At 37.9% G+C, this 18,236-nt stretch overlaps 1 protein-coding gene across 3 annotated transcripts in view; it reads left to right on the top strand.

Moving 5' to 3' along the window:
* Positions 1-18,236, top strand: part of LOC103473993 (uncharacterized) — a 78,436-nt gene that overhangs the window by 39,642 nt on the left and 20,558 nt on the right. For 2 of the 3 annotated variants that reach the window (XM_017307678.2, XM_081613473.1), the window contains 27 exons: positions 1,990-2,631; positions 5,456-5,500; positions 5,829-5,948; positions 7,368-7,406; positions 7,487-7,540; positions 7,615-7,668; positions 8,442-8,549; positions 8,642-8,695; positions 9,017-9,070; positions 9,336-9,380; positions 10,275-10,328; positions 10,461-10,505; positions 10,579-10,632; positions 11,701-11,745; positions 11,844-11,897; positions 11,977-12,021; positions 13,150-13,203; positions 13,545-13,589; positions 13,674-13,727; positions 13,835-13,942; positions 14,491-14,544; positions 14,758-14,811; positions 14,898-14,942; positions 16,016-16,069; positions 16,796-16,840; positions 16,987-17,040; positions 18,165-18,218. In XM_017307678.2, coding sequence (XP_017163167.1) covers positions 1,990-2,631; positions 5,456-5,500; positions 5,829-5,948; positions 7,368-7,406; positions 7,487-7,540; positions 7,615-7,668; positions 8,442-8,549; positions 8,642-8,695; positions 9,017-9,070; positions 9,336-9,380; positions 10,275-10,328; positions 10,461-10,505; positions 10,579-10,632; positions 11,701-11,745; positions 11,844-11,897; positions 11,977-12,021; positions 13,150-13,203; positions 13,545-13,589; positions 13,674-13,727; positions 13,835-13,942; positions 14,491-14,544; positions 14,758-14,811; positions 14,898-14,942; positions 16,016-16,069; positions 16,796-16,840; positions 16,987-17,040; positions 18,165-18,218 — 2,133 coding nt within the window. Of the gene's footprint in view, positions 1-687; positions 975-1,989; positions 2,632-5,455; positions 5,501-5,828; positions 5,949-7,367; positions 7,407-7,486; positions 7,541-7,614; positions 7,669-8,441; positions 8,550-8,641; positions 8,696-9,016; positions 9,071-9,335; positions 9,381-10,274; positions 10,329-10,460; positions 10,506-10,578; positions 10,633-11,700; positions 11,746-11,843; positions 11,898-11,976; positions 12,022-13,149; positions 13,204-13,544; positions 13,590-13,673; positions 13,728-13,834; positions 13,943-14,490; positions 14,545-14,757; positions 14,812-14,897; positions 14,943-16,015; positions 16,070-16,795; positions 16,841-16,986; positions 17,041-18,164; positions 18,219-18,236 lie in introns of those variants that run through there. The other variant, XM_017307679.2, reaches the window with a different exon arrangement.

Genomic DNA, 18,236 nt, shown 5'->3' with positions numbered 1-18,236 from the left:
TCAGATTTCTTTTTACTGTTTTCTTTTCATCGCATTGTTTTGCTAATTATTCGGGTCTTATACTGATTTTTTTATAAGAATTCTTAAAATTTTCTGTTCTTTTTAAACTTAACGTAAACTGATTAACTTTGATTTCCGTATCTGTAAAACAGATTCTGTCCTTGAGGAGAAAAAACTGTAACTATGGTTACCGTGGCAGCAATGTTTCTCTTTGCTTTGCAGCAACCAATCATATTTAAGTAGAACATTTAAAAAAAAATAAAGTTAATATGTGTGAAAATAATATTAAAGTATCATTTAAATAGACAACTGCAGTTTGACTAATGGAAACATTTCAACACTTAAAATTACTGTTTCCAATTACGTTTATTTATGGGGTTTTTTTCCATATTAGCTTGTAACCTGGAGGTGTCTCTCATTCGTTTAGGTTTTTGATGCTTTTGAACATAAATATTTACAAAAAAATACAACAAAATGTAGTTTTTTCTCCAGTAGTTTGAGTCTTCTTTGGTTTTCTTGTATCTTTAACTGAGCTGCGTTTTCTCGTGGCCAATCGTTTTACATGCGGCCGTCGGGTTTACAACACGGCCACCAAACGAACATACGTCGGGTGACGTGTGTTTGTTTTGGAGACTGCAGAATCTGCTGTTTGTTTTTAAAAACCAGAAAGTGGTTTTGAGTCATTGGACCGCAGACCGAACTCGTTCACACTGAGAAATTACAGAATCTCGTTTACCCACAGCTCAAATGTAATGAAGCAGCTGAACTATAAATGAGGCTGAAAATGATTTGAGTGTATCTTTAAAAAACTTTCTTTTTGTGGTCTGTTTGTGGCCGCATAGACTTGGGAAAGAACTGCATGCAGGTTGCAGCCGTTGCTGTCAACCGTTTGTTTTTACAGGCTGCAGTTGGTGGCAGCAAGAGGTCAGATCCCAGTGAGCACCAAGTCGGGATTGGTTGAAGAATCTTGTAGGGTGAGCTCTGGAAAACATCAGTCTTTATTACCTAAAAACAGAAGAAATGCTGAATATTTAAAAAATAAAATTCTGTGAGAACTAGATTTTTCTTCATCCCCAAGTCTGGAAGCTGCAAAAACCAGCTGACCCTCAAAGGCAACACAGAAGAACCAAGTCCATAAGCTTAATAAGGACTTGTCGGACAGTCCCACCAGTCCAGTCCTGTTTGCTTTAATCAAACTCCAATTTATTTGCCCAGAAAATCCATGTGAATCTGACCAAAACCTCAGTCTGGGTCCAGTTGGAGTTTGAACTCTGGTGCCGTTCAAAAGCATAGAGATCCAGTCTAAAGAGAAATCCTACAACCGCTGAAATCTGATGCTACTCCATTTCATGATGAAGGAAGTTGCACTCCTGTGTCTTTCTCTGAGGTTTTTGTGTTGTTTCCGTCAGTGGTTCTTGGTGCAGCGCCCCTACAGGTGAGGATGGGAACAGGTTTCCCAAAGGGTTCATGTGAAAGAGAACCACGCTGGACTACCAGGTGTGAAAACACCTGTAAAACATAACATAAACCACAAGTTCTGACTGTCATAAGACTTTAGTTAGAAATACAGTTTCTCATTACAGCAGACTGTGGTTTGGGTTGGTGACCTGTGAGTGTAGACGACGATGGATGGATGGCCGGATGTTTCTTTATTAGAAATGAAATGACTTGTGTTGCTTTTGTGTCGATCCAAGTCCAAATCCCAGTGAGACTTGGAACAGATCAGACCAGAAATATGCGGTAATGTTTGCTTTAATCTCAAAGAAACAGTAAGGCAGCTGGACACAATGATGGTAATAATAATTTGGTGCATATTGTTCCTCGTGTATTTTCGGTCTTTCTGTTTGTGGGACGTGTTTGCTGTATGTTCCAGACAATAAATCACATCTGCGAAGATTCAAACATGCAGTTAATGATGGATTGTAGACTAAACCAAATAACTCTCACAGTCTCTGTAAAACAGCACCTAATTCTTTTGTTTCTCTACAGAATGAATCTCAGCGACAAGAGTTGTCTCGTGGCGATGGGACAATGCCGTCCAGGCCGAACCGAAAGGGTTCAGTGGGACGTGGAGACGTTTTCGTGGTTGAAGAGGACACTGATCTGTTGGATCCCATCTTTCAAAGTGGCGGAGTCGTGAACCCTCAGTGGAAACCTTCTAGAAATGGACTGAAGGGAAGCCAGAAGGGCAAACTGGACGCGTCGTCTAAAAAAGTGGAGGAGAACATTACAACAGAGAAAAAGACAGACTCTAGGACTTCAGTGGTGTTTCCTCTGAAACCCTCGGATAATATAATCGACTTGGATGTTGGAGGTTCCCCTAAGAAGCCCTCACTGGGAATTCCCCTGCTTCCCAAGACTCCTAGAGTTTCAAATGAACTAATAGAGGAATTTCCAGAGGAGATCAGCACTGTTTCACCTGCTACCAGTCAGGCCCCGATCACTGTCCAGACCACCAAATCACCGGTGCATCAAAACAGGCATGAAGGGAAAGAAACAGAACCAGAGAGAGGAAGCCCTCGGATTGTGACCATTGTATCCAGAGAAGGAGATCTGGTCCTGGGATCTGATGGGAAAACGTACCGACTCCGGAGGGGACGACCCGGCAGGATGGGAGCCCCAGGACCAGATGTAAGTTTGTCTTTATGCTCTTTGTGACTCACTTTTAACGGGAAAGTTTACATTTTGCATAATTTTGTGCTTCCATTTGAGTTTCTACTGCTTCTAAAAACAGCCTAAGCATTTTTCTGGCAATAAGTGCATGTTTTCTGGTGTCTGGAAAATTTCAAAAACCTTCGGAATGTAATGTCAAAAATCAGCAGGAACCATCCCTTCACCTAGCAACCCCAGCAGAGTTCTGTCCATTACCTAGCAACCCCAGCAGAGTTCTGCCCATTGCCTAGCAAACCCAGCAGAGTTCTGCCCGTTACCTAGCAACCCCAGCAGAGTCCCGTCCATTACCTAGCAACCCGAGACGAGTTCCTGCATGTTTGGTCAGCTGGTTTTACTGCTGCATGCACTGTACAATGGCTGCTGGAAAACAGTAACATGTTTTATTGTTGACTTACCATCCAGAAACCACTTGCTGCATTCTTGTTGGCTCTATTTCTGCTTTTCAAAAGTTTGCATAAAAGTGCATAAGTGCATACAGGAGCCCACGTGGTGCAACATGGAGCAAAGCTATTGTGAGATTTACAAAAAAAACAAATAAATTTTGAATGCCATAATTACCTTAAAGGGGACACACTTTGCAAAATTAATATTTTACTGTTTCATTTTTATACTTCCTTTTGGGTCTCTACTGCTTCTAAAAAAAGCCCAAGTGCTTAAAGAAAATCACAGAGCTGTTTTTTGGCAGTAAGTTAATGTTTTTTGGTGTCAGGGAAAACAATCCATTTTGATAATTTCCCAATTGTTAAGGCACACTTCTCTGTTACCTAGCAACACAGCTGAGCGTCAGCTGGTTTGACCACAGTATGCGCTATACAATGGCTGCTGGAAAAGACAAGTGTTTTGTTGTTGACTTACCATCCAGAAACCACTTGCTGCATTCTTGTTTTTTGTGCACGAGGCTCCACTTCTGCTTTTCAAAGATGTATCGCTGTGTATTTGTGCGTCTGTTTGCAACCATTTTCATTTGGGAGTGTAAAAGTTGAGTCTGGGGGCGTGGCCAGCAGCAGCTTATTTAGATTTAAAGTGACAAGACGCCCTGCAACAGCTAAAATCTCATCATGTAAGGATGGCTTTGTGCAGAAATCATAATGAACATGTTCTGTATCACCCATAAACCTATCCTAACTTATTCAAGTTAGCATAATGGTTCACCTTGAAACAATTACAGGAAAGCCACCGCAAAGAGAAGTGTTGCTCGGCTCACTGTGGATGACAAATGTTTCCTGGCATTGCTGTTGCCAGGGCCATAAATGAGACCAAGACCCCCCAAACATGGAAGTGATTTCCCAGTTTGCATGCATTATATCAGAGTGGAGCTGAAAGTGGGAAAAGATGAGCTCTGAGAGATAAATGGTTCTGGTCTCACAGCTTTCTGAGCTGCTCTTCGTCAGCCGCCATCTGAAACCCATCAGCGACGGTTCTCATCGCTCAGACGCGTCGATCCGCGGGCCTTTGATGCTGCCATGCGAGAACATGGAGCGGCCTCATTGGATTTGAGAACGTTACCAATGTGACAGTGTTAACCTTTGACTTCTTATTGGACTGAAGCTGAATCCTGCTGACTGGGTTTCCAGGTGTAGGAAACGAGGAACTGAAGGGTAGATGGAGCCAAACTGCCTGCTTGGCAACGTACATCTGGAGTCATGTTGCCGTAAAATCCACAAGCCCACTCAGCATAATTACTGTGATTGGAGCCGGCTGGAGAGAGGAGGTTATTGGTTTCACTCTTCTCATGTACGACGTTAGATCTTCTGTTAGTAACAGGGTTGTACTGATGACTGAGTGAAAACACATTTCCAAGAAGATGCAAGGGATCCTTGACATATTACTTGGTTATGATGTTTTATTTATTCAGATTTTTATAGTTTCAGACTTTTCCACCACACTATTGCAAATATATTTCTTTGGCACCAATCAGCTGCATGTAACAGGCAGATTTTTAAAAATGGATTCCAAATAAACAAAGATTACTTGTTACAGCTTGTAGTTATTTGATTATTCGTTATAGTTTATTTGCCTAAATGTCAAAAATTAATTGTCCTACAACTATTAAAATTTTTTTATTTTTTAATATAATGCCATTTTCCTAAACATCTGTTGCTAGCTGTGCTCTTATGCTAATGCTAGCTTGTAGCATGTGAAGATTTGGCTTCAGTTTCTCATTTCATTTTATTATTTCAGTCATTTTTCATAGCTGGGCGGCTGTAAATATTTTTATTTGTATCTTTGCCTAAGAAAAAATGCAACTATTTGCTGTTGAATATGTAAGTTTTGTTTTTACTTGCTAGCTTGGCTGCTACAGTATGAGAAATGAGTTGTAGTTTCCATTTTCTCCTAACTGCAATATTTTTACTACATTTGATGGCTGACATTACAGTAAATTTTATTTTAGTAAATTAAATTAGTTAAATAAATATGCTTATTAAGGAGTGTTGGAGTGATGAGGACAGAGTTAGTTAATGATTATTTACAGATGACACTGAAGTTTTTTAGCTCCTATTTAGTGATTAGAGCTCCAGCTTCAGAAACATAAACATAATTAAGACTATGAAACTAATAGTTTTTATGCTTAAATGGTTGGTATGGTTGCTACATTTTTATAGCTTTAGCGGTTATTTTTCTAATTTCTTAGAAGTTAGCTGCACTGTAGTGCTAACAGTGCTAACAGTAGCGTATATGTGAACAACAGCAATGAGTGGCGTTAGCTTTCAGATATTATTGTTTCACATATTTTGTGTTCACATTTTTTGTGAGTTTTATTGTCTTTCTGTTGCTGTTACAGGGTTGCCCGGGTGATCCTGGTCCTGCTGGGGTCAAAGGTGAAAAGGTAAGCTCCCACGCTAATGCTAGCTTGTAGCATTAGCATGTTAGCTCCAAGTTAGCATGCTTCTCATCCAAAGCTAAAAGCAGAGACTTGTGAGTATTTGATATTACAAAAGCTTTCTAACTTTTACGTTCTCCTTTTTTAATCCCTTTAAAACATAAATATTCTAAATATATTTCACTATTATGAGCTTTAAGTTTCAGGAGATGTCAAGATAGTCCAAGTTTGAGAATCATATTTTGTTTTTTTATTGGGATGCTCTTATTGGAAGATGTTTTTATGTTAACATAAATCAGGAGCTAAATATTGTGTTGAATTTTAATGTTTTCAGGGTAAAAAAGGCATTAAAGGCAGAGCGGGTAGAATGGGCCAGCCGGGGTCGCCGGGTCGTCCAGGTTTACCCACATTTTACCTGTGGAGGAACACGGCTGAGGAATGGGCTGCTTTTAAGGTAGTCAGTGTTATTAACCAGCTACCACTGGTAACATGTGGTAACATTAACTATGTTGTTTCTGGAGACACAAATTTATCTTATCATGATGAAAAAATCCTTAAATAAATTTTTTATCAGTCATAATTTCCAAATTAATGTAGATTGCATGAGAGAATCAATAAATATAATAAAATAAATTATTAAATACAGTTACTGTGTTCAGTCGAGTGTTTAAAAACTGAACCTCTTTATGTAAAGAGATTAAAAGACGTCGATTTTAATCTGGGTTTGTTTTTGTAAAAGTTTTTATTTGTGTTTGTGGAGGTTTGGACTGCAGGCTACAGGTAAAAATCAGCTAAATAAACTATTAAAAGTTAATCTGTGTGAAGGAAAGTCATGCAAACTTACTTTCTGAATAAATACATGAACTTTTCAAATACATTCTCATTTATTTAGATGCACTCTTGCAGAGTTGGGTAGTAACTAATTACATTTACTTGAGAAACTGTTTTTGAAAAGTATTTTTACTTTGCTGTACTTTGGGTAATTTCCTGTGAAGTATTTTTGCTCCTACTTGAGTAAAATTTCTGGATTTTCTACCCACTGAATGAAAAACAAACATGTTTTAACCAAAAATTCACCATAAACAGACACAAACCTGCAGTTTCTGTTAAAGTTTCCCAAGTTTTTTGTTGAGGGAAAAAAAAAAAACGATTTGGAAAATTTTTATTTAGCTTTATTTTGTTATTTTTTGTTATTTATATGAATTGTTGTCATTTTGGTTCCTTAAAATACCAAAATTTCCACTCAACGTTATATTTTGGTCCGTCTGATGTCGTAATTTTTAAATATTAAATGATTAATAATTGAGTAGATGTTTTACCTAACACGTTTTAAGTAATTTCTTGGATGGCTACTTTTTATTTGTAATTATTAGTTATACTCTTGCAAGTTTTTGAAACAGAAAACTGTTAATTTTTGCAGTTTTATTAGCTTTTCCTGTCAGTTTGTGAAGCCAGATGTGTTTTTTATTAACCTAATTGGTCTGAACTGAAACCTTGAAGCATCCACTCTTCATTAATCCTGAAGTTGCGTTAAATATTTCCTCGTTCCTCCCGGTCTGGACACATTTGGCCTCCAGATTGATGTGAAGTCCTGGTGTTGGGTTGTAGTGCGTGCAAGCCGGTGTTGTGCAGTCATCTGTTTTGCCTCTGCACCGGCTGCAGCTGCAAGCTGTTTACTGTGCGCTGCGTGATGAAGAACCGCAGCTTCATCACAGAGCATGGATGGCAGGAATAAGGCCTGTTTGTGGTTTTATGGTGATGCTGAATGTACTTTAAACCCAGATTCCTGATCAAATGGGTTTTATCTGCTTGGAATGTTAAAAAGTGATTTTTTTCATTCTAATCTTTGCCTTTATTCGTCTTTCATTTGCAGCTAACTAATTCCTACCAGCTACTGTCGGCTGGTTGGCCTGTAAGTATGACGTGACACTGACGGCCTTTTCTCATGTAACGCTGAGTTATTATACTAGTTTCTTCTTGGTGAGTTTGCAGACTAAGGAAGGACTTGCAGGACCTCGTGGAGAGATGGGAAAACCCGGCACACAGGTAGCAAAATAAATACTTTATTTAAAAACCTCAAAGCGGAAGATGAGCATTTTTATTCTTATTCTGTTTTCCAGGGGCCGCCTGGTGAACCTGGAGAGGACGGACAACCAGGGATCCCGGGAGAAATGGTTTGTTTTAAAAACAAAAAGAAAACCATTGTGATAAATGATGATATTGTTATTTTGAGACCATTTTCAATGAGTGTAATAATGCAAGAATATATTCGCAAAGAAACTTTCAAATGAAACTCAGGAACTGGAACAACAAAGGAAAATGTTTAGTTGAGACCAAAACCAGACTGACGACTTTTATCATCCAGTTTTTGGTGGAAATATAAAGGAGAAAAACGATAAATAATGCTAATGGAAATTATTGAGCTTGTTTTAATTTATTATGCAATTAATTGATTTACTTCTTATTGACAGGCCTAGTTGTGATTTTCACAATAATAAGCTAAGCTTGAACTATTTTAATGAAACAAATCATCAGATTTGTTCTTGTTTTAACTCAACAAAAATCGATCAACAATTAATCGATCATTGATAACATTTAAAAAAATTTTTTTTTCCTTGTTAAAATAAATTCATCCAGTTTTCTTATTTTTTGGGGCTCATTTGAAGAAAACTGAAAGTCTTTTCTTGTTTTCTGGTTTTCTGACAGCGAACGTTTCTAAAAGTTCAGGGTTTGATCCCAAGCAGTGGCTCCTCTCTGAGCCCCTCCTCAGTTTTATACTGATTTTACATAATATTGCTGGTTTCCAGACATGGATGAACTAGGTACCGAACACACAGCCCTGAGGGACGCCTGTCCCTTCAGAGGGTCTAATATGAACCTGGATTCTGGTTTGTCCTGCAGGAAGTTGAGCCACCAGTTAGACTGTTGGGTTTATGTTGTCTTGCAGGGGGACCCAGGCGCCAGGGGGCCCCCAGGACGGCCCGGGACCCCAGGCAGGGATGGGGACGACGGGGCAGACGGTCAGCCGGGGGCTCCTGGACCTCTTGGATCGCATGTGAGGACAGATTTAACCCATTAATGTTCAGCAGAGCTTCAGTTTCGCTCATTTAGCATGAAAATCTCTCCATGTTGTTTCACCTTCATCAGGGGCCCTGGGGCCACAGAGGAGAACGAGGACCAAAGGGAGAGAAAGGTGATGAGGTGAGAATAAACCACTAAGGCACTATCTACATGCCAAGAATGAGACATTTCTTTCCTACCATCACAAATATAAACATGAAGTTTGCCATTGAAACAAAAACCCTCGGACTCCTGGTTTAGTACGGTGGAGGGTCTGTGATGCTGTGGGCCTGAGCATTATAAACACTTTAGATTATTGGGTTTTCCAGCACAGTAATGACCCAAAAAGGTGCTTGTGACCTGTCATTACTGAAAAACAGAACATTTTAGTAGAAAACATGTTTCATTAGAATCATGTACAGTTTTTATAGCATCAGTGTTTTTCCTCCTTCATGTTTTCAGGGTCTGGTTGGCGACCGCGGGCCCTGGGGGGAAACTGGTGGGCCTGGTGAGAAGGTACTCGTCAATAATAATCCTCATTATTGCTTAAAGCTGCTGTAGATCTTCTTCTCACGGCTTATGAATCAGATTTTTATGAGGAAGTTCAGAGTTCACTAAGTCATAATGGGCACTTAAAGTTTTAACAAGCAAATCGATTAAGATTAGAGACATAAAGAGGCTTCAGTGGCTGCAAAAAACGTTTGGTTTATTGTTTTAACCAAATCTTGTTGATCTATTTTAGAGATTTTTCATGTTTATGTTCTTTTCTTTATTCCTGCAGGGTGAAGCTGGGCTGCCGGGTCCACCTGGTCCTGTTGGACCTCCAGTGAGTCTCTTCCTCCTGCAGCAAACACAAACCTCCTTCAACTTTAGACAGGACCTATTATGCAAAATTCACATTTTTAATATTTTTATGCTTCCATTTGGGTCTCAGTTGATCTAAAAACAAACCAAGCACTTAAAACAAAACACAAAAAAACCCATCCAGCCAGTTTTTTGGCAACAAATTCATGTTTTATGTATTTGGAAAAAAACCTTTACAAATCAGTAAGCACTGCCCGTTACCTAGCAACCCCAGCAGAACTCTACCTGTCACCTAGCAATCCCAGTGGAACTCTGCCGTTACCTAGCAACCCCAGTAGAACTCTACCTGTCACCTAGCAACCCCAGTAGAACTCTGCCTGTTACCTAGCAACTCAAACTGAGTTTCAGCATGTTTGGTTGGCTGGTTTTACTGCTACAAGCTAAAATCTCATCTAGAAATGATTTTGTGTAAAATAATGTACTGAACAGGTTTTCAATAGGCCGTAGACAGATCCTAACCTGTTGAAGGAAGTGTAATAGGTCACATTTTAATCATTTTCTTTCCAATCTTTGACCTCAGCAGTGAAAGTTGTTAAGTTTAAGACATGGTGACCAGAATCTAAAGCCTCTGGTCGCCATGTCCTTTAGAAACGGGAACAGAAATCCAGCAAACACCTGTTGGCTACATTTTCAGCTTTAGCTAAGCTAACTAGTCAGTGCTAACATCCTCTTTCCTGCATTATGTCCGAAAATCGGAAAAATATTAAAATAATTTGTTTTACCACAACACTGACTTATCGTTTGAGTTTGGGAGCCTTTTTATGATGAAATGTGAGAAACATGAACAGATGTTAGATGAATAGAGGATAATGTGGTTTAGTTTATCCTCTGATGATATTTTTAATCTTGTCTGCAGGGACACCAGGGGGTCCGAGGTGCAGAGGGGGAAGAAGGAGCCGCTGGACCCGACGTGAGTTAAACATTTATGGTTTCATCATAACTGATAAGAAGAAGTCAGAAAAGTTTTCTGTTTTATTTTTCTCAGTAATTTTCTTTTTTTGCTGAAATGTGATTTTTTTTTTTTTGTCATGTCTTCCTCCAGGGGGAGAGCGGACTGGACGGCCCCTCGGGCCCCCCAGGGCCACCAGTAAGAACACAACTGGTTTATGTTTGTATTGCGTTAAAATGCCTTATTAATCCTAATTTAACTCGTGTTGCAGGGAGCGCCGGGTTTGACCGGACCAGTTGGTGCTCAGGGAGCAAACGGCTCCAGGGTAAAACCATTGAACATTATTCTCTGTTTTTATTGACCTTCAGTTTAATAACTTCAGCATCTTGTGGCATTTTCAGCCATTTTGTTGTAGATTTCCTGCTATGTTTGGGAACCTTCTCCTATTAATAACCAAGTCCTAATGGAAATCCAATAATTCTGTTCAGAAAACGTCTGTTAACTCTTCACAGATTGTTTTAGCAGCAACAGTTTCTTCTCTAATTACTGAGGCCTGAATAACTGTCTGCTTATCAGCTTTAGATGCCCCACTTCGTTATGGAGTTCCTCAGGGCTGTATGTTCAGCCCCATTTTCTCATCAATAATTTTAGGAACAATATTTTCCCCTCTGTCGAAGAATCGATGCTCCTGCTTCATTTGCTGATTTGCAAAACACAGAGGAGTTTAGATGTAGAATATTAAACTAAACAGAAACAAAAGTCTCATTTTTGCACCTGATTATCATTCGCTTTGTCTACAGAAATGTATCAAAATATTTTCTTTTGATCCAATTTAAGCTTCTTTAGACCCACTTTCGTATACAACATGTTTAAATAGCAATGTGCTCTTAATTTTATGTTTTGTTTTGATCTTCTTTGCAGATAAAATCTTGAAATAATTGTGAAAACACTTTTAATTGGCTATTTTAACAGTTCAAACACTAAATATCCATTAATATTCTTTAATTCCTGCAGTGGAAACCGTCTTAGCAAGCGCTACCACAGAAGCTAACCGTCTTCTTTAACTCCTCCCTTTTGTGTTCAGCCAATCAGAGCCAAGGAAACGTCCAACTCCAGCCAATAGCCTGTCAGCTAGCATAGCGTCTAGCTATTTTAGCTTCCCAAGCTGCATTTTCTTTCAGATATTGTAGATGACCTCTAAGAAAAAAAGCTTAATTTAGCAAAAAAAAAAAAAACTGATGTTTTTGTGAAAACTGAACCTGGTTGGTATTTATTTTACTTTTACTTTGTTTTAGGTTGTATTTTTATGAAACTAAACTGACTTTAACGTCTAAACTTGGTGAACTGGTTGCTGTTTTTGTGTAAAGAAATAAAAATGTTTGTTTGTTTGCAGGGTGAAATGGGCCCAGCTGGTGGCGTCGGCCCCCAGGGGCCTGAGGTATCAAACCTGGCTTGTTTATGCTGCAGATTTTCAGTTTTTCTTCATGTTTAGATTCTGGTTCAGACGTAAAACGGCTTCGTTTTGTTCCTGACCAGGGGCCTCCAGGCCTGCAGGGGCCGATCGGCCCTCCAGGACACAGAGGACCTCAGGTGGGTTCAGGTTTCTCTGGCTGCTGACTCGTCAAAGTGGCTGCAGGAGCTAAAATCGGCTTCATGCTCCTCCTAACAGGGTCATCCAGGACTGACGGGCGCTGCTGGGCCGAAAGGAGATGCTGTACGTTAAATCACCAAAACATTTCCATGTGACTTTGAGCCAATTGAGTGTTTCAACAGAAATCCTCCATTAATAATACAAATACTCACTTCTCTGACTCTTATATTATTGAGTCTGCATTTAATTAAAGGAAATTAAACTACTCACATCATCTTGAGATTTTCCACATTCTGTCACAAACACAAACTTCTGTGTGTTTTATAGAAACAACAAAATAGAAAGTGGAAGTAAAAATGCTTCTGTTTTCAGTAAACAGTGTAAATAATTTGCCTGACATGATGGTGGCAGCATCATGATCTGAGGAAAAGGAAAAGTTGGTCCGAGTTGAACATCCCTACATACTGAGCCACAAAGACCCGGTTTACATCAAGGATGTTCAATGTGAGGTTCGAGGGCCGTTTGACGTCCCTGGAAGAATTTTTTTGCGGTCTCCCAGAAACCGCAATTCAAAAGTCAAATCTGAAACAAATTTGCTAGAAAAAAACTCGAAAATTTTCAATCTCAGAAGTTTTCTAGAAAAAAATTGGAAATTTTTGGTCAAATATTTTTAACTTGAAAATCAGAAAATTCTGGGGGGTTTTCCTAGATTTTTTTAGTTTAACATAACGGTTTTATTTTTTGCTAATTTTTTGACTTTTCAAACTCAGACATTTTCTTTGTTCTTTCTTGAAATTTTCTGAGATCAATTAAAAAATGTCAGATATATTTATTTATTTATTTATTTGCAATTTTTTGTCTCTTCAAACCTTCTGTGTTTATGACATTAATCCTAAAAATATTTTTTTTTCTTCCAAGTTTTTGATCTTTCAAATTCAGAAATTTATGTATTTATTTATTACATTTCTGAAAATAATTATAAAAATTCCGATTTTTGGGGGTGGCAGAAATGTACTGCTTTTTTCTCTATCTTCAGTGAACATAATAATAAAAATGATAATAATAATGATTCTTATTATTTTGTGCTATTTGGGCAAATTAATTCCCCTGTGGAGATCAGTAAAGTGATGTTTAATCTTAAATCTTGAGTCCTGTTTGCAGTGGCCATATTTAACCGTATCAGTGCATAAAGGTGAGTATATTTTCACTTCCTGTCGGTTTTTTGTTGTAAACTCTGATGTTTGTTCCCAGGGGCCTCTGGGGCCGCCGGGCCCTCGGGGGGATCCTGGCATTGAGGGCCCCACGGTGAGTTCAGGTCCTAAAGTCCACCTGGTTCTCAGCCGGTTTCTGTTGTTTGTCACATTAAAGCTAAAAACCCAAACGGTTCTGTTGAAATCCTGCTACCTCATGCTGCCATCTGGTGGCCAAACTCTGCCACTGCATCATGAGTTCATGTTTAATTCTTTCAGCAGCTCAGCTGATTTTAATTCTTTATTCTTATATTTCATGAATTATTGATCTTTTCTACAGTAGTTTGTTGAGTTATTTCCATTTAAAAGCTAATTTTTTATTCTTTTACTTTACTATTTGACTAGTTTTACTTACATTTTCATGTAATTAATATTTGCAACTTTTACTTTTCTCAGGGTTTGCCAGGCAGGCCGGGTCATCTGGGTTTCCACGGAGCCACGGTGGGTCGTGTTTTAGCTCGACTCGAGTTTCAGTGTGAAAATCTGATTGTTTTATTTAATTATCCATGTTTTCTTGTCTGACAGGGGAACCGAGGAGCCGATGGAGACAAAGGAGACGCAGGACCTAAAGGCGACAAAGTAGGAACAACATTTATTATTATTAGTTATTGGGAAAAAGATTTAAAGATTTTAAATCAACTTGTTTGTGTTTATATTTTTTCTCTGACTTTGTTTCTTTGCCTCAGGGAGTTCCAGGGGCCACAGGCATCTGGGGCCCTCAGGGGGAGCGGGGCCCCTTCGGTCTGCCCGGCTTCCCGGGGGCCAGCGGCCCGCCGGGCCCTGCAGGAACTGAGGTGAGGACTGAAGCGCTGCCATCAAAATTAGATTAGTAATAATAATCTACATGCTGTTTTTATCTATTGGGTTTTTTAAAAAGGAGTACATTTTTATGTCAAAAACTCAGAAATTTTGAGATTGTCAGAAATTTTAAAGAAAAACAATTGTGAAATTTCTGAGCTTGAAAAGACAAAAATGTTTGACCTTTAACCCTCAGAACTTTGAGTTTTCTCTTCAGATTTTCTGACGTTAATCTAAAAACAGATTTTTCTTCTAAATATTCGACTTGTTGTTTTTCTAGAAAATCTCAGAAAGTTACACTTTTTCTTTTCGATCTATAAACCTGCCATTGTGGAAAGTTTACACCTCTCTGCTTTATTTCTAACTCAGAAATCTCCGCCTTTATTTGTGAACCTTTTTGAGATTATTTTAAACATTTCTGTGTTTGAAATGTCAAAGATTTGCTGAAAAAAACTCTGAAATGTGACATATTTGTTTTATTTCCATGGTCTCTGATTTGGCGTCGTATTGAAGATCTGGACTGATTTGATATTTTCTCGTTCAGGGGACGGACGGTGAGGGCGGCCTGCCGGGGAAACAGGGCAGTCAGGGGTTAAAGGTCAGTGATGATCTGTGTTTCTACGTTGTGATCTCACAACACAATATTTTATTTCTCCCTAAACAATAAATAAAAACCTGTTTCCTCCAACATGGCAGCTTTTTTCTTTCCTTAGTTTAACTTGCTTCAATGTCTTGATTTCTTTTCAAGCAAAATTTGCATAAAAATATGAATTTGCGATGAAATCAGGCTAACACTCTGACCTTCCTGAAGGGGAACAGAGGACAAGATGGCCGACCCGGGAAACCCGGACCACGAGGCAGCAAGGTTCATCTGACAGAAAACATGTTTTATGTTGGATCAAACTCATGTATTCATTTATTTTCCTCACGTTGTTCCTGTGTTTCCTCCAGGGTTTGGCTGGACTGAGGGGCCATCCGGGCCAACCGGGCCCAACGGTGAGTCTGTAAACTGTTAGCTTAAAGACAAACAGTTAGCTAACGGTGAGTCTGTAAACTGTTAGCTTAAAGACAAACAGTTAGCTAACGGTGAGTCTGTAAACTGTTAGCTTAAAGACAAACAGTTAGCTAACGGTGAGTCTGTAAACTGTTAGCTTAAAGACAAACAGTTAGCTAACGGTGAGTCTGTAAACTGTTAGCTTAAAGACAAACAGTTAGCTAACAGGTTTAATTTGGTGGTTAAATTGACTATAGTTCTGTTAAATTTTTTTTTTTTTTTTGCTTGGATTTAGTATAAAGTTGTGCAGAAATTTTGTGGCGAGTTTTGGATCCTCCCAATCAGAAGTGGAAACACGTTCGCTAATGTGCTAAGCTAATGTGCTAAGCTAATGTGCTAAGCTAATTCTTGTTTAGCTAACTTTGGAAAACGTTTAGCACATTTAGCTTCTCCTAAATATTTTGTTCCAGATGAATCCTAAAGCTCTGATTTTCTTCCAATAACAAAAAAAAATTTTATCTGATAGTTTGGACACCTAACAAACCGGCACCACGCGGAGGGATTTAAATCATTTTGTTTTTAAATCAACACAGCTTTGATTATGATTATTTTTATGAGTTTGTCTGCAGACTGAGCTGGAATTTCTTGGTGATACATTTTATAAAAACATACAGGAAAGTTTCTGCTGTTTGATTTTTATGAATGTAGAAACAAGTGAAGGTAAAATAAACTCACACTTTTTCAGTTTACTATTGACAGGAACTTAAATATTTATTTCTGTGCTAACTTTGTTTTGTTTTTCTTTTTCTTCTATTGAGTTATGTATGAAAAGATTAATATATACCGGACATATAAAGAATAAAAACCTCTGTAAAACTAATAAACTTTTAAATTACAAACTCTTTGATGATCTGGCTGTTGACTCCCTGCTCAGGTTTCTGGTATTTCTGTTTTCCTCCTGCGTGTTTTAAATGGAATCGTTTAAGTTGATAATTTATAGAGAGACGTTGCAGCGTTCAGATGTTTTCCATGTTTTCTTTTAATGAGTTTGTTTGTTTTTGTTGATTAATTTCAGGGTTTCTCTGGGCAAACGGGACCGCAGGGAGCAGAAGGAAAGCCTGGTACACAGGTTCCCATTCTCTGTCATATTCAAATCACATCGAACATAAGCAGTGTGTGTGTGTGTGTGTGTGTGTGTGTGTGTGTGTGTGTGTGTGTGTGTGTGTGTGTGTGTGTGTGTGTGTGTGTGTGTGTGTGTGTGTGTGTGTGTGTGTGTGTGTGTGTGTGTGTGTGTGAGAGAGAGAGAGAGAAGCATTCAGTATTTACACTAAACATTTAGTGAGATTTAACCATTTTCATGTCTTTCAGTACAGAAATATGACTCGTTATGCATCTTAACTGAACTGAATGATTATAAATGTCTTCATGTCTGTTTCTTAAGTTTAGTGAAAAGATATTTAATTGTTAAACTCGTAATATATTCAGGTGTATTTTTGCAACGCCGCTTTAGAGCCATTGTAGATAGAAGAAGATAAAAAGAGAAAATTTCCATCAAAAATAAAAAAAAATTTTTGATTAATCGCAGATTTAAAATTTTTTTTTTTTTAGAAAAACAAGAACATTTCTGAGTTTAAAAAGTCAAAATTTTATGAACAAAACAATGGCATCAAATTTACACAAATATTTGTTGTTTGGCATCTAAATTTCCCAACAAAGGAAGAATTTGACATGATTTCATCTGATTTCATCATTAAAATCAATTTTGACACAATAATCCAGACATTTGCCAGCTAATTCTCCTATTTATTGATGTTTTCATGTCTAAATATATTTTTTCTTTCTGTTATTGTTGCAGGGTTTGCAGGGTGCAGACGGCGGCGCTGGCTTCAGAGGCTCCAGGGTAAAATCATGTATTAATCACAGATAGGACTAAACTTTATTCAGCTATTTAAGAGATAATTTGATGAATGAAGCTGAGAGTAAATATTAAACTACAGCTTGAAGTTATTAATATCTACGGTTTTTATTTCATTTTATTTTTTCCAGGGTTTTCCAGGAAATGCTGGTGAGACAGGAGCAGACGGGCCGACAGGGTCTCCGGTACATTCAACTTTTTATTTATTTCACATTTTTTCTCCTTTTGTAACCACATTTTACACATTTAGCTTCATTTAATCAGGAAATCCCTTAATATGTACCTTTCTTGTTCCAACATCTTAAAAATTAACGTTAAAAAAATCCAATTAAAACTTTAAACTGGTTAAATTCAACACGATGATGTTGAATTTATTTTAGACAAATTTTATTTGCAATTCAACATTATAAACATAAAAATTTAACACATTTAAATATCAACCAAGTTATTAAAGTCACACTGATGAAAATAGAAGCAAAAGAGACAAAAATGTTTAAATGTTTCACATTTTAATACAGTAAATAATGATGGAGTTTTTAAAAAAACATTTAAAATACTGATTGAAATATCCTTAGACTAATAATTATATGCAATTTATTTTAAAAAATGGTTCAGTTGAGGCTTAATTTAAACATTATATTATCCATTAAGATATAAAATTATCACATTTTAGAGTTAAAATTCAAGATAACTTTATAAATCCCAGAGAAAATTAAATTAGTCGCTATTTATTACACGAGCTTCATCAGTTTCCTTTTATAATTACGAAGGATCTCCTGTAGCAGTCAGTGTTACGGCACTGAAAAAAGCCTCTGACTGAAGACAGTTTAGTTTTATGTCATTGTTACTTTATTTGTCTAATTCAGTTAGTTTTATTGGTTTATAGAGAGTGTTTGCTAGTTTTAGTCATTATTAGTTAAATATTCTTTAGTTTTAGTTTTTTCGTACTTTGGTTAATTTTTTTGGCAGAGAATTCAAAAAGTTTAAAGCATTGGGACTTTTTTATACTGGTTGGGTAATTAATACTCAGAGGAAACTATTTTCCAAAAATGTAACCAAATATTGTTGAGCAACCAGCTCATTCTGGTTGCCGCCATTTTGTGTACTAGCGTTAGCGTAGCCGCCAGGAGGAATACGGAGCGCCGAAAACTGACGTGAACTGCCTGTGTGACGGAAAGAAGAAAAATAATCACTTCGGTTTTAGTTGTACAGCAGCTTCATGCAGAGAACGCTCAGGGATATGCAGAGTAAACAGTAGACAGTATCCAACCCTGCTTAAGAACCTAATCTGAGTGTTTTTGTCTTTCAGGGGCCCCCAGGGAAGACGGGGCCCCCGGGCTCTCCGGGTCCACCAGGAGAAAAAGTGAGTCGTCCATAACCA

This window comes from Poecilia reticulata, chromosome 12 (genome assembly GCF_904066995.2).
Source record: "Poecilia reticulata chromosome 12, P_reticulata-male-v2, whole genome shotgun sequence".
NCBI classification, from domain to species: Eukaryota; Metazoa; Chordata; class Actinopteri; order Cyprinodontiformes; family Poeciliidae; genus Poecilia; species Poecilia reticulata.
Note: the sequence above shows the minus strand (reverse complement) of the source record. Positions and strands in the feature narration are given on the sequence as shown.